The 15,788-nt window shown below is 47.1% G+C and overlaps 1 protein-coding gene and 3 non-coding genes across 5 annotated transcripts in view; 1 reads left to right on the plus strand and 3 right to left on the minus strand.

Moving 5' to 3' along the window:
- Positions 1-10,203, plus strand: part of LOC118786100 (BCL-6 corepressor-like) — a 43,474-nt gene extending 33,271 nt beyond the window's left edge. For both annotated transcript variants that reach the window (XM_036541140.1, XM_036541141.1), the window contains 5 exons: positions 1,316-1,482; positions 1,853-1,998; positions 5,391-5,468; positions 6,772-6,928; positions 9,201-10,203. In XM_036541140.1, the coding sequence (XP_036397033.1) occupies positions 1,316-1,482; positions 1,853-1,998; positions 5,391-5,468; positions 6,772-6,928; positions 9,201-9,492 (840 nt within the window). In that variant the 3' untranslated portion in view covers positions 9,493-10,203. The remainder of the gene's footprint in view (positions 1-1,315; positions 1,483-1,852; positions 1,999-5,390; positions 5,469-6,771; positions 6,929-9,200) is intronic.
- A 2,864-nt stretch (positions 10,204-13,067) lies between these two features.
- trnak-cuu lies at positions 13,068-13,140 on the minus strand. The gene has a single exon. It is a non-coding gene; the product is annotated as a tRNA-Lys (tRNA).
- Positions 13,141-13,754: 614 nt separating this feature from the next.
- trnat-agu lies at positions 13,755-13,828 on the minus strand. The gene has a single exon. It is a non-coding gene; the product is annotated as a tRNA-Thr (tRNA).
- Positions 13,829-14,131: 303 nt separating this feature from the next.
- trnak-cuu lies at positions 14,132-14,204 on the minus strand. Its single transcript has one exon. It is a non-coding gene; the product is annotated as a tRNA-Lys (tRNA).
- Between the last annotated feature and the right edge of the window lie 1,584 nt (positions 14,205-15,788).

Genomic DNA, 15,788 nt, shown 5'->3' on the forward strand with positions numbered 1-15,788 from the left:
CTTGTCCGGCTGCTGTCTATACAGGAACCATCCACCTGTGCTATGATAGGGTGGAGAGGGTGGCTGCAGATGGACCCCATCACATGATCATGGGGAGCTGTCCAGTGTGTGCTGCTTGAGATACCCAGTCAGGACTGGTTGGCTTCCAGTCTTCCTCTAGTCTACTTTCAGTAGAGAACCCTAGATATCCATTAACACTTCAGCTTATTAGCGTGCTAAGGTTATCCTTGTAAGACACCGCAATTAAAGAGGGAATGTAAATTTAAATGGTTAATTCACTTTTCTGACCTTTCATTTTCATATTTTGATTATCATTTTGAATGGCCATTTGGAAACCTCTGCCATGCTGGAGCACTCACACTCATACTCAGTGCTTAGCACTCGCTATAACAGGGGGTCATGGGGGTACGTGGTGTGGTACACCTCACCCTGTCTGTCTGGCTGCTTCTTTGTGGGCAGGCTGGATTGATTACAGCCGCCATCTCCCCTTTCAGGCGGATCGCGTCCTGTTAGGAGCATGTACCCGTCTCCGCACTGAAATGAGCCTGTGCTGTAAATGATGCATAACCTCGTTGATCAGGTGTGGTTATCGGTGCCCGGGATGGTGGTTCTAGCCATGCAGCCTGTGATTATGGCTGCGTTAGGACCGTGATTATTGGTGCTTCATTTTCACATACATGCTAATGGTAAATGGCAGAGGGGAATGTGAGGCCTGTCTCCTGGTAGGAGATTTCAGTGGAGATGTCAACCGCGACGTTCTGCTAGTTCAAGGAGTGTGTCTCTGACAGGGAAGGCTGTGTTACAAGAGGTGCGACCGGGGTGAAGCTCTGTGCCTTTGAGGCTTTCTCTCCTTCGTCACAGGCATGTAAAGTATGAGGCCCTCCTGATTGAATGGTAGGCATTTAAATAGATTTATCATCCAGGTGCTGAACACATTCATATGAGCTTTGTGGTAAGCTGAGCTCGCCATTCACAAAGGAGCTGAGAACTAATATGAGACAGGTCAGCCCTGCTGAAATTTGCATAAAAATCGATTTTATAGAGTGAAAAGATTTTATAGGTTCAAATGGACCTCTCTGTTCTGTCAGCACTGTTTCTGCCAAAGACTCCAAACGGCCTCATCTGAGGGACCCACACATTACACCAATCACCTCTGACCCTGTTGTGTTCTCAGACAAACTATGTGGTGTGGTGTGTTACGGCGGAAGAGTGTTCAGCCTTTGGGCGGGGGAATGAGTGTGGAGGAGAGCACTCTCCGCTCATGCCATGCTAACCCTATGCACCCGCTGACCACAGTGACCCTTCTCTGCTGCAGGAGGTGGTGCTGTACTGCCTGGAAAACAAGGTGTGTGACGTGAATCACCGTGACAACGCTGGATACTGCGCCCTGCACGAGGCCTGCGCCCGCGGCTGGCTCCCCATCGTGCAGAGCCTCCTGCAGCACGGAGCCGACATCAACTGCAGCGCCCAGGACGGAACCAGGCGAGTGCAGAGGCACACAGACACGCACACACACACACACACACACACACACACACACACACACACACACACACACACGTGCACACACACACAAACACACACTCAGACAGACACATGGAAAGAGATATGCACACACTCTGAGTCATGGACACTCAGAGACACACAGACATGACTCACACACAGACATGCATAAATGCACTCACACATACACACACATACACATACAGATACACATAGAGAAACACACACAGAGAGGCATATATGTACACAGTGACATACACATATACACTCAGATATGAACATGCTCGTGCAGAGACACGCATGCACCCAGACATGCACGTTAACACGCAACATGTGTGTGTCTCTTCAGGCCTCTTCATGACGCTGTGGAGAATGACCACCTGGATGTGGTGAGGCTGCTGCTGTCCTATGGAGCGGACCCCACGCTGGCCACCTACTCCGGCCGCACCCTCCTCAGAATGACCCACAGTGACCTGATGGAGTCCTTCCTGTTAGGTGAGTCGGCCCCGCCCTCTCACTCCGCAGCTCGCAGCAGTGTCTGGTTACCAAGCAACGGCTGGTGTATTTACTTAAACTCAGCTATGTGAGTGGGAAGGTGCTTTTCCTGAGAGCGCATTCTTCATTTCCCTGGGGTGACAGAGTTATGCGTGTGCACAGGATCCGGAACACCCAAACCAAGGGACAGACGACGCCTCGGCAGCCCAGCCCAGAGCTCTCTAAAGCACACACTCGCACAAACACACATGCATAGTGTCATACACACACTTGTATGTCAGGTTTTGTGTGTGTGTGTGTGTGTGTGTGTGTGGTGTATGTGTGTGTGTGTGGTGTATGTGTTTGTGTGCTCTATCTAGAGCAAGTGCTGGTGGTCATCTCTCAGCTAGAACTCCACTCTGTGATCTCTGAAACAATACAGGGGCCCTCCTCCTAAGAGTGAGGGCATCAGTCATGGAGCCTCAGCCTGGAAATGTGTGTGCAGAACGAGCTGTACGTGACAGCAGGGATTAGACAGGATGCTCAGAGCTTCATTTCCTCTTCAGAGAGCAGGACCCTGAGGCAGGTCTGAGGCCCACACTAATCCACAGCGGCATTTAGCAGATTCTGCTGCTGCTACTTTCATAATCCTGCTTAATGGGATTGAAGTTCTCTCTTTGATGCTGAGATTTTTGGTGAATTTTTTCCAACTTATCTCAGTGTTGATTCTGGGCAAACTGTGGCATTCAGTAACACAAAATGCTAACTTTCCCTTAGATCTGAGCACAGATAATTCTATTATGAATGCCAGGCTGGGCCTAGAAGAGCAGGTATGTCATATTTTACAGCCTATTAAATGCGCTACTAAATATGTCTGTGTACTTCCCCTTACACTTCCTGGGACAGTCACTCAGCACAGGCGTAAGGTAATAACCCTGCCTTTGAGGTCAAAGGTCATACACAAGTGAGGTTTTGTTTATTAGCTATGCATACGTGTGCCTCCACACAGTAGGCGTCTAGATGCAGCTGTTCATGTAGAGTGAACTGTACAAGGGCTTAACGGTGATGGGTTCAGCATGGCAGAGTTCAAGAGGAGAAGCCCGGTTTTCTGTCCTTTGAAATGTGTCTGCACAGCGATGCACAGCACTGATTACTCAGACCACAGCTCAGTGCTAAGGAAAGGGAGGGTTGCAAGCACAGAACGTCTGTGCAAGCACCAGCACATGAGCCTGTAATGAGAGTCCCCCTCCCTGGCTAAACCACACGTACTTTACATGCTCCATGAGACAGGTTCTGTTCACTGACTGCCGTCTGTCAGCACAGGGAGCAGCACAAACTTGTACAGCTACCTTCCTTTCCTCTGTAGTGAGCATGGCAGCGTTTGGGTTCTGTTCGTTTTCAATGAGCTATGGAGCGCTTGGGTTCTCTTCCTTTATCTGGAGAAATGCAGTGTTTGGGACCTGTTCTGTTACTGTGTGTACTGCAGCATAGGGCTTCTGGGCTTTTGTAGTGAGCATGCCAGGGTTCCAGCCAAACCCATCTCCCATGAATTGTGTGCACATTCTTTTTTTACTTTCCAGGGTTTTTTTCTTGTCGTTAAATGGACATAACATTTAAATACCATGCTTTTGCAGGCGACGCCTGATATCACATCAACTCAGTGTTTGGGTTCTGTTCCTGTATTGCGAGCATTGAAGTGTCTTGAGTTCTATTCCTTTAACAAGATCCTTTGAGGCATTTGGGTTCAGTGCCTGTACATTGGGAATGCAGCGTTGGGGTTCTGTTCCTTTATTGTGAACATTGCAGCATTTGGGTTCTGTTCTGTTGTGAGTTCTGTTCTGTCAGAGTTTGCGTTCTCTTTCTTTACAGTTTGCGTCATAGCATTTGGGTTCTCTTCCTTTATCATGAGCACTGCAGCCTTTGCATTCTGCTCCTGTATAGTGGACTGTACAGTGTCTGGTCCTTTGTTGTGAGTTTTCAGAAGACTCGCAGCAGTCAATTCCTCAACATCATCTCAGATGTAAAACCTTGGCTCTGTTTGCAACAGGATAGAGCACAGCATGAAGATAGCCAAAGGTGCTGTTTTGTCTGGGTTTAGTCTGTCTGGCCCAGTGGAGTGGGTGTCCTGCATAAATGAGCCCTAAGGGTTTGAGGTATTGAGCAGGTAGTGCTGCATGCTGCTGGCCATTTTCAATGGAAGAGCGGTTCTCATTACTAATTTAGACGCTGCCAAGGAATCATTCCGAGAGGCACCACATCTTTTCCACATTGCTCTTAATAACGGGGCTGTTGGTCAATTTCACGAGACCTCTGCAACAGATGTGTGTACGTGCCTGTGTGTGTGTGTGTGTGTGTGTGTGTGTATGTGTATGTACATGCCTGCATAACCTCCTCATTGCATATTTGCCCCTGCTGATTGGTCATCAGGAACAGTCTTCTTGTTTTGGTTCCAGTGGTTTAAGCCTTGTGTTCTGGTGACTGTGCTGCTCAATGGCTGTGCTAGTCAGAGACTGTGTTTGTTAGGATCTGCAGGTCAGAGACTGTGTTTGTTAGGATCTGCTGGTCAGAGACTGCGTTTTTTTTGGCCAGAATGTGTTTGTTAGACAGAGTGCTGGTCTGACTACTTATGTTGAAACTGTGCTGGTCAGAATGTGTCTGTCACAGACTGTTTTGTCAGAGACTGTGCTAGTCAGTCTGTGGATCCAAGACTATGCTGGTCTGCCTGTGTCAGTCTGCTTGAGGGATGGCCTGAGTGAGTGCGAGAGGTGATCTCTGATTGGCTGCGGTGATGGTGTGGAGGTAAGAGGCAGCCACTGAGGGTAGTGCGTGATTCATCTCTCTCAGGGAAACGGCACTGTAAATCAGACCCTGTCCCAGAGCGCTGTGCTGTCTGCCTCTCTGATTTACACCCCCACTCAGACCTCTGCTCATGCAGGGGGGAGGGGAATTAACAAGCTCCACGTGCCCTCCAGAAAGACCACTCTCCGAGTGAGTGCACCCCAGACACTACCTACTCCGCCACCTCATCCCTCACACTACTCATGCATTTACACACACACACACACACACACACACACACACACTGACATACACACATTCGCATATACACTTACACACACACACACACACACACGTACTGGCATACACACATTCGCATATACACTTGCACACGCACACACACACACACAGAGGTGAGCACAGATACTCCATGTAATTCCCCAGTGTGGTGGATAAGAGAGATAAAGTGATCAGTGCCTTGCGGCGGTTTGCACTTGCAGTCCTGAGGGAAAATGCCTGTGTGCCAGCACCCCGCAGCTGTGTGACCCCTCCCAGCAGGCTGCAGCAGGGCGGGGGCTGTTTATGTGCTGGAACTGGCCCTCATGTGCTGCCCTGTCCCTCTCCTTTCTCCACAGATTACTTTGCTGACCTGCAGGGCCGCGCTGACAATGACCCCAAGCTGTGCTGGGACTTCTATGGCAGCGCAGTGTGTGGTGAGTGTGTGTGTGTGGTGTGTGGTGGGCTATGGTGTGTGGTCAGCTGTATGGTGAGCTGTGCAGTGTCTGGTCTGTGATGAGTTCTGTGGTGTGGGATGAGTTGTGTAGTGTGTGGTAAGTTGTGCATGCTATTTCTCTGGCTGTGTTTCTGTGTATCTTTGGCATGCTGTTTCTCTGGTGTCTGTTTCTCTGGTTGTCTTTCTCTAGCTTTATTTCTGTAGCTGTATTTCTCCTTCTCCTTAAAAGGTACATAGGCTCTCACAGATTTTTCTTCTCCCCCAACTCTTACGAAACAACAAAAATCTGACACAATTCCAGTGCCAAACCTCAGAAGTATTGTGAAAATATGGTTGTGTGGTTGTAGCTGTGTGGGTTTTTTCTTCTCGTCCCTGGAAAGATACTTCAGTGGTGACAAGACCCTGTCAAGTCTGCTGTCTGTTTTTAGATCCCGCATTTGAGTGGCTTTCAGGAAAGCCCTCTGTGCTTGAGAGCCCTTCCCGTCTCTCTGCAGCCGTAGTCCTGTGACTCAGTGTCACCTCTGGCTGTGAGATCTGTGAACTGCTCTTACCACCTTTCAGACTGCTTGTGTTTTTCTGGCAGCAGTTTCTGGATATTACCAATCACCCCACAGCAAAATGCATGGAGAATTTAAAGTGAGATTTAAAATGAATTGGTTTTCGGGGAATGGGATGAAAATGTCTCATTTCAAATGGAAAGGGCCTTTCCCTGCTATCCAGACAATATTGTCTGTCACCAATGTCTCTGAATTATTCAGGGTATTCGCTGTACAGCTGCTAGTGTTTCAGGGTGTTTCTGAAGCTGTGGTGTAAAGAGGGGGCATTATTCAGGGTATTTCTGAAGCCCTGTGGTTTAGTGGCTGGTGTGTATGAAACACCTGGTGCAGGATCAGGTGAGGGCAGAGCCCCAAATCATACAGCCTATCATCTGACCTATCTAACCCTCTGTTCAGGAACTCTGGCTATAGGTGTAGGTGTGTGTGTTTACATGTGAGATTGCATGCTTGTACATGAGTGTCTATGTCTGCTTGTGCTTGTGTGTGTGGGTGAGAGAGAGACTGCATGTTTGCGTGTACATGTATGTATGGTGTATGCGCACATTTGTGAGACTGTGTGTATGCGTGTGCGGGTGTGTGAAATACTGTGTGGGTGTGTATGGTGTATGCGCATGTTTGTGCGACTGTGTGTACGTGTTTGAGAGTGTTGTGTAATGCGGTAACGCTCTGTCATTGCAGAACCTGTTTGAAAGTGTTGTGTAATGCTGTAACGCTCTGTCATTGCAGAACCTGTGGAGGACGCGGGTCACTGGGACGTGCTGGCCAACCCCCCGGGGCCTGACGAGGAGGGGGAGGAGGAGGAGCAGAAGGAGGTGTTTGAGTTTGAGTTCTCAGACCAGCCCCTCCTGCCTTGCTACAACATCCAGATGTCCATCTCTCAGGGGTAAGCCGATGCATCCGTTTCAGCACCATCACTCTGAGTTCCCCACGCAGCAGGGTCTGTGCTCTGTGACCTGCTTATTTTCAATCAAAGCTCCGTGAGCAATGGTACTTGTTGAGAGGTGACCCTGAAGATATCAGGTATAAAAAGCTCATAAGACCAGAAGCAGATTCAGTCATTAAATGTGTTTTATTTTACTATTGGTTTAATGAGATTCGGTCTTCAGGAGGAAAAGCTTTGCTCCTCCTGTTCAGCCTTTTAATTCCAGCTTTTACCAATTAAGGAGACTGTGAATGTTCTGTCACTGATGGACAATCTGTCGGTCCAACCTTCATTAAGAATTCTGTTGCAAGATGGGTAATTACCCGTCACCCAGCCTCCTGGCTCTGCATTTGTAACTGCCCTCGTTTAGGGGCTTTAATGAAACGGCCGGGCTGGGATCATTATTAGCGGAGTATTGATAAAGTAATATGTCTCACCTGGGGGTGGAGGGGGTCATTAACCAGCAGCCTGCTGGGAGTCATCACAGAGATTGTGGGGGAGTAAATGAGGGATGTGGCAGGGGGCTGAGTGGGGCAGTAGGTGGGGGAACGGGCATGACAGCCCCTCTGGAATCTCTATTACCATGCCCAATTACGGCTCTTAAACAACAGGAGGCCTGGCACATGAAGCAGTCTCTGCAGCTTCCTAGAGGCTGCGCGGCTGCGTGGTCCCTGCTGCTGAAAGCAGGCTGCGTGGCAGTGTGGTCCCTGCAGCTGAAAGCAGGCTGCGTGACAGTGTGGTCCCTGCAGCTGAAAGCAGGCAGTGTGGTCCCTGCTGCTGAAAGCAGGCAGTGTGGTCCCTGCTGCTGAAAGCAGGCAGTGTGGTCCCTGCAGCTGAAAGCAGGCAGTGTGGTCCTTGCGGCTGAAAGCAGGCTGTGCGGCAGTGTGGTCCCTGCAGCTGAAAGCAGGCAGTGTGGTCCCTGCGGCTGAAAGCAGGCAGTGTGGTCCCTGCAGCTGAAAGCAGGCTGTGCGGCAGTGTGGTCCCTGCTGCTGAAAGCAGGCAGTGTGGTCCCTGCTGCTGAAAGCAGGCAGTGTGGTCCCTGCAGCTGAAAGCAGGCAGCGTGGTCCCTGCAGCTGAAAGCAGGCAGTGTGGTCCCTGCAGCTGAAAGCAGGCAGTGTGGTCCCTGCTGCTGAAAGCAGGCAGTGTGGTCCCTGCTGCTGAAAGCAGGCAGTGTGGTCCCTGCAGCTGAAAGCAGGCAGTGTGGTCCCTGCAGCTGAAAGCAGGCAGTGTGGTCCCTGCAGCTGAAAGCAGGCAGTGTGGTCCCTGCAGCTGAAAGCAGGCTGTGCGGCAGTGTGGTCCCTGCTGCTGAAAGCAGGCAGTGTGGTCCCTGCAGCTGAAAGCAGGCAGTGTGGTCCCTGCAGCTGAAAGCAGGCAGTGTGGTCCCTGCTGCTGAAAGCAGGCAGTGTGGTCCCTGCTGCTGAAAGCAGGCAGTGTGGTCCCTGCTGCTGAAAGCAGGCAGTGTGGTCCTTGCGGCTGAAAGCAGGCTGTGCGGCAGTGTGGTCCCTGCAGCTGAAAGCAGGCAGTGTGGTCCCTGCGGCTGAAAGCAGGCAGTGTGGTCCCTGCAGCTGAAAGCAGGCTGTGCGGCAGTGTGGTCCCTGCTGCTGAAAGCAGGCAGTGTGGTCCCTGCAGCTGAAAGCAGGCAGTGTGGTCCCTGCAGCTGAAAGCAGGCAGTGTGGTCCCTGCGGCTGAAAGCAGGCAGTGTGGTCCCTGCAGCTGAAAGCAGGCTGTGCGGCAGTGTGGTCCCTGCTGCTGAAAGCAGGCAGTGTGGTCCCTGCAGCTGAAAGCAGGCAGTGTGGTCCCTGCTGCTGAAAGCAGGCAGTGTGGTCCTTGCAGCTGAAAGCAGGCAGTGTGGTCCCTGCTGCTGAAAGCAGGCTGCGTGACAGTGCAGTTTCTGCAACTGAAAGCAGGCTGCGTGACAGTGTGGTCCTTGCAGCTTGGAGTCATCGTCGCTCATCAGTTTCCTGAAACTGAGTTGGACTGTTGCCTTTGTGCCATCATTTTTCAATAAACAAATACTACATGTCACCCTTCCACAGTGTCTCCAGTGCCTGTGGGTGTCCACAGGCTGTGTGGGTGTGTGTGCCCGTGTGTGTGTGTGTATATGGAAAAAAAAAAAATGTCGCAAACCATCTGTGTAAACTATGTGACCAAAACCCTTTGTGTGTAAAATGTGTGCTATTCACATGCTGCAGAAGGGCAGTGAGAGAGACTAAAGCTTCCCGCTCCCCTGCAGGCCGCGGAACTGGCTGCTGCTGTCAGACGTGCTGAGGCGGCTCAGGATGTCCCCCTCGGCCTTCCGCGCGGCCTTCCCGCACATCCCCGTGGTCGCCATCGCAGAAGCCGAGTTCCACCGCCAGGCGCTGATCAGCCAGCTGCGCAGCCCCGACGAGCTGGAGGGCTTCCTGCCGGACAGCGCCGAGCCACTGCACCTGGTACAGGCTGGCAGAGAGCTGGCCACCCTGCTGGGGTCCTCTCTGGAGCGCCTGGACAGCCGCTGGAATGCCGTCACCATGGAGACCTTGTGACCCAGGGCGCGTGTGCTTGTACATAGTGTAAGACTGCTCAGAATGCTGTGTGCGTGCCGTTTCTGAGCAAAAACATGACAACCATGCAGAAGGACTCTTAATTTAATGATTCTTATTTTTATAAATATGAAACTCTGTATATGTAATCTTCTGATTTGTTGGTTTTATTTTATATATGGTCACGTTTCTTTCCCTTGTGAAAAATGGTTTCCACAGCAAATTTTAGTGCTTATAATTTGGACCCATTGCCTATGGCAATATGGTGTCTCACTGAGGTGAAGAATATTATGGTGGAGCTACAGAGGGAGAGGCTATATAGTTTATTCTGATTTATTCAGTGCACTTCAGGTGGTTTCCAGACCTGCCTGCCTTAGTCGGGTGAATAAATATTGTTTGAACGCTAAAGTTACTTTTGAAGGAGTTTGTATTCATAGGTAACTGACGACTCTCGGAGAAATTTTCCCTTACAGAGCTCCGCCATCTGGAGCAGTTTTGTACCTTTGTTCAAACCTGGGTTTTACTTCTCTTATTTAAGATGTCAATGTAACATATTTTCTTGTGTCTTTTGTAAAGTAAAAAAGTTTTAAGATTAAATGATATAAGCTGTTTAACAGGAACTTGTACTTGTAAATAGCAGGGTGTCAATAACAGTCAGTGTCTGATTGGTGTGTTTGCTGTTTTTGGAGAAGTGTTTAAACTTTGTAATTAAAAGGCGCAATTTGTATTTATATTTTGCAAAAAAAAATGTTCCTTTAAAGTAAATGGCAATAAAAGAGCTCCTACTAAAAATCCAGCTCCTACTGTGTGATGTCTTTGTGTGCTTTGAGGGCAGTTTGATCACTGTAATTTAATTTCCAAGTATTTCCAGGGTCATAACATCCTTAGCTTAGTGCTCACTTGTGGAGGTCAGAGACAGACATGAAAACTAGTTCATGGGAGACAGCTAAGATGAGTAGTACTGAGAAAGATTTGTGTGCAGTAGAACATAACTACACTTCCTATGTCCTGGAAATGGTGACATATTGCTTTTATGCAAAACATATACTTGACAAAAACATTTCCTCTGAGTTCCTAAAACAAGAGAAGAGTACATGAATGGTCTTCCACCATGTATACAGGCCCTGTTAATAACGGACAGACTGTTTTCCATATTACATGAGGCTACATTATTAAAATGGTTGATCTTTAATATCCAAAACACTGGACAGAAAGCTGGCATGAATTGATTATGGAAAATATCTCAAATATCTTTAAAGTCCCAGGAAATCACTACTGACAAAATACAGGAAACTCACTTTTCATTTCTCTAGAACTTGAATCAATGTGTCAGTATTTCCTTTTAATAAAGCAACTGGGTACATCTGTGGACCATGGTGCCCTTCTTAATACCACACGTCACAGACACCACACCTTCTCAAAGCCATTCACACACATCCCCTCACAATACCACATACCATGCACACATACACCCCACACCTGAATATCACACGCACACACACTACACATCTTGTGTAGGCTACTATACAAGTATACACACATCACATGGAGATATATTGCTTGACACAGCATTTTACCTTCTTTTACTGAATATGCTTATTGCATTTGAGAAATGGATCATTTTAAGATGATGTTTTCAGAGGGAGAAGAAAAAGATGGTAGGCTTCCACTCCATCTGGCCTGGATGCGAATTTAATATGTGCACCTCAAATTTTCTTCGGGATTAATAAAGTATTTCTTATTCTTATTCCCCCGCAACACAGCTTTCGCCTCCTGAAAAAAAGGTCCTCTTCTGATGTAGCCCAATATGTGACTGTTCAAATGCAGCAAACCGTCACATATCCAGTGATGTAACGGCTAAGAGACGCTGGCCTTGGGCCAAATCAAACTCAACTCCACAAGAAACAAAATGGCTTACGTCATCGCGTCTCTGATGAAAGGAGACACCTGGTTTGGCGCAAGTTAAAAAGATACACAGCCCTGTGCAGCTGACTGAAACTGCAGCGTTTTTCTTTGGAAACTGTAACAACCCTAGCACAGTCACAGAGTTCAATCAAACGGCTTGCCCTAACATAAAGAACACGGCGGTTTTTAAACTGCCCAGCTTTAGAGAAAAGCCCTCTTTAAGCCAATAAAAGTTTTTCACTGTTTCAATGTGGTGGTCAACGCCAAGTTCAAAACTGCATCGCAATGTAACAGCTGTCTCGAGGACACTAGATTAGCAGGTTTCATCGACACTTCTTTTCTTGCCTTCTTTTAAAAACGATCAGTCACATTAAGTTGCGTAATTATTTGCTCCATACTCAGCAATTGCTAACTTAAACATCAGAAAATCATGAAACGGAAAGCATGTAACGTTACGTACAATAGGTTAAACAGCTAAGACTGTGTGAAACCAACGCCATACGGACGCCTCTTCGAGGGTACGAGCCTGACTCTCGCGTTTACAGCCGAACAAAAATGACCTAAATACACTATCAATAACTACACGTCTGAACAGGCACTCTTGGTGGTAGGAGTACGCCTACTTCCTGAAATTCAAAACGGTTCAAAGCAGATTCAGCCAGAATTAAACTGGATCAGCAATATGCACATACCTCTTCACAGTGCAGTAACGTGATTCCCTTCGTCATGTTTCATAGAATCCCATTAAAGGCAACTTAATTAAAATGAGTGAGCCAGCATCTTGGAAGGACAGTGAGAAATTACAGGGAGATGATGAGTGTCATTGACTGGATTGTACTGCCTGCTGGATCTGTTAAAGGGCTGGCAATAAGGTTACTCTCATTACTACTAATAATAAGATTGTTATAATAAGGAGAATACTGATTATAATTAATTATATAGTCACAAATACGTATTTTCTTTTCCTCTTAGTTATAGAGGTAGCAGTAACAATAACGATAACAATAATACTTTATTCTCTAAGTGCATTTAATTTGACTGGTATTTGGTCTTCTGACCTCCTAATATACTCATAGGATACAACAACTGACATGCTTTTTTTCCATTACAAAGATACATAGAAAGATGGAAGTGTCGGGGCACAGGGCATATGAATAAAATGACTGGCACTAAAATGACTGGCACTCAAAAAAGATTTTTTTTCTATTGGCTGTGTATATAAAAACATTTTAAGAGAATAACACCAGCTTGAATTTCTCTGATTTGAGGTGTCTGAAATATTATATGTGTGTAAGGCTTTTGAAAAGAGCTAAATCGATAACCACAGTTCACAGGGTAGCGTGGGTATTCCCTGAACGATCTTGGTGCAGATTGCAGGATGTCAGAGTTGCTGTCAAAAAGACGCAGAGATTAATAATTACCCTGCATCACAGTTGGTAGCTTGTGTGCAAGTGCATGCATTTTCATCCAGTAGTGATATGCCCATTCTATCGTTACAGCGTAAACTTTTCACATCGACCTGAAATTCTGAAAAAACGAAGATAGAGCTGTGGTAATGTCTGTGTTTTCTTTGTCCGCTGAGAATTGTACAACAGGAATCAGCTTTGGCAGCTAACAAGCCTCTTCTCCTTGTCTTCTTGCAGGGTAATAATGTCGCTTGTACGGAAAAGCATCGCCCAACATGGGGCTCGAACCCACGACCCTGAGATTAAGAGTCTTATGCTCTACCGACTGAGCTAGCTAGGCTGCTTTGTTTCTTTAGCAGACAGCAGTCGTTGCCAGAGGTCACTGGCCTCTGTCTCTGGTACCTCTTACTGTCAGCTGCCAAGTGCAAACACATCGCTTTGTGCAGTCAGATGCAGTCTTCTGTTGCGAGGTCTCTGTGGCGCAATTGGCTGTTAAGTCAATGGTCTGTGGTTGGAGCCCACCCAGGGACAACAACCTTTTCTCTGTATCCTTGACTTTTCTGCTTAGCAGAAGGCAGGGAAGTCCACCGGTCACGCACAGCCCTGGATAACAGTGGATGCTTGACTCCACATAATGAAGCTGTGGACACCTCATTCAACTGTTGTGAGGGTTAAGGAAACCCGTTTTGGGTTGGCCGACTACGTCCGGTTCATCACCACATTGCCTGAACCAGTGGAAAGAATTTCTTCTCTGCAGAAAAAAGCGCTTGTTGCTGCAAACAAGAAAGTCTTACACAACACCTGGTATCAGAAACTCAGGCCATTTAGGGAATGGCAAAGCCTTACCACCACATGGTGCTGTCTTCAGCAGACTTCATGGTTCTCCTTTGAGTCAGGGGAGAAAGCATGAGGTGCTAGCTGATTGTTGACAAAAGAAAAGCAGAGGAACCACAAAGGCACCGCTGGGATTCGAACCCAGGATCTCCTGTTTACTAGACAGGCACTTTAACCAACTAAGCCACGGCGCCCTGTTTTGGCTAGCTTTTACATTTGGGGCCACGAATGATGGTGAGCAACTGCAGCGTAAAGCTTTGACATGGACCTGCAATTTTGACAAAGCATGAAGAGGGCGCTGCGGAAACGTCAGTGTTTCCTCGCTACGTTGACAATTTCACAAGATTTTCCCAACTTGACAAACACTGCTTAGAGAGGAGAACTTGCATTTTTAATGCAAAGTTGGTTGCTTGAGAGAGGAATCAGCTTTGGCAGCTAAAAACAAGCCTCTGCTCCTTGTGTTCTTGCAGGGTAATGTTGCTTATGCAGAAAAGCAGCGCCCAACGTGGGGCTCGAACCCACGACCCTGAGATTAAGAGTCTCATGCTCTACCGACTGAGCTAGCCGGGCTGCTTGGTTTCTCTAGCAGACGGCAGTTGTTGCCAGAGGTCACTGGCCTCTGTCTCTGGTACCTCTTACTGTCAGCTGCCAAGTGCAAACACATTGCTTTGTGCAGTCAGATGCAGTCTTCTCTGGCGAGGTCTCTGTGGCGCAATTGGCTGTTAAGCCAATGGTCTGTGGTTGGAGCCCACCCAGGGACAACAACCTTTTCTCTGCATCCTTGACTTTTCCGCTTAGCAGAAGGCAGGGAACTCCATCGGTCATGCACAGCCCTGGATAACAGTTGACGCTCGACTCCGCATAATGAAGCTGTGGACACCTCATTCAACTGTTGTGAGGGTTCAGGAAACCCATTTTGGGCTGGCCGACTATGTCTGGTTCGTCACCACATTGCCTGAATCAGTCTGCCAGTCACAGGAGGAGAGAATATTGTAAAGTAATTAAATTGTTTATTACATACACTGTTATTTAACTGTTACCATTATTATAAATTGATTTGATTGATTGCATGATTAGTAGATAAATTAGGATGATTAGAACAATAGCCAGATTGGGAGTTTGGCCAGCATCTGATTTTCCTGAGAGATTTTTCATCCAAGTAGTCACCAAACCTGTGCCCCACTCTTGCCATTTCATGACCATATCATTAACACAGTGCTAAAGATACAGAGATGGAGGAGCTTAGCACTTGCTTCAAACTGGCCTTCTTGGGGAAGGCATAAAAAGCCTCTGATGAACTCAGGTTTTGCATTTGTCCCAGCCGTGATTTCCTGGGTTCAAGCAGAGGTGCGTTCCATTTCTATGGGCATTTGTGAAAGTGCTTTGCTTCAGCCATCAGGCAGGAGAAGGCTCCAGGCTACCTGCTGGTCAAACGTTAACTCATTGTCTCAGATAAGTTTTCAGCCTGAGGGGACAAAGCGCATCGGATTTTGAGTCCAGTGCCTTAACTTCTCTGCTGTCATGACTCGTACTGTAATGGTTTTCCAGTATAATATGTTTCCAGACAGTTTGAAATACATCGAATCCTACTTCTTTAAAGATTTATCATATAATTATTAGAAGTCATAACAATGTCAGTTTACCACCCCTGGTTTTACTTACTGCAACTTAGACATCTTTTGCAGTTACTGTATTTTCAACTGCTGTGACCAAAACTAAGACTGTAAAAAATGCGTAAACAACTAGTATTTTTTTATTTTTTTTATTTTATTTTATTTTTTGAGAATTTTAAGGTTTTTTTAATGAGGGAACAAACACTTGATAAAACATAACCTTTAATTCTTCTCAGTTACCATACTGTTTTCAAATGCCATTTTGCAACAACAACAAAAACTAGAGCATTAATTACTTAACAAATTGTTCGTATAAAGAAGAAAATATTCAAGCACCCAAATGTAAATAAATCATGTTTAGTCTGCGTTCTACTGGGACATGTGCTTACTTGTTAAAAACCGATTAAATTAACCATTACTTATTAAAAATTGATTAAAAATCAATTGGGTGACATTACCAGAAGTAATTATTCTCCTCCTTATCAGAGGCATTGCAGCGCTGGCTAATATTCTTATCTACTGGCAGTGATACTCAAGACAG

Source organism: Megalops cyprinoides, chromosome 11, assembly GCF_013368585.1.
Source record: "Megalops cyprinoides isolate fMegCyp1 chromosome 11, fMegCyp1.pri, whole genome shotgun sequence".
NCBI lineage: Eukaryota > Metazoa > Chordata > Actinopteri > Elopiformes > Megalopidae > Megalops > Megalops cyprinoides.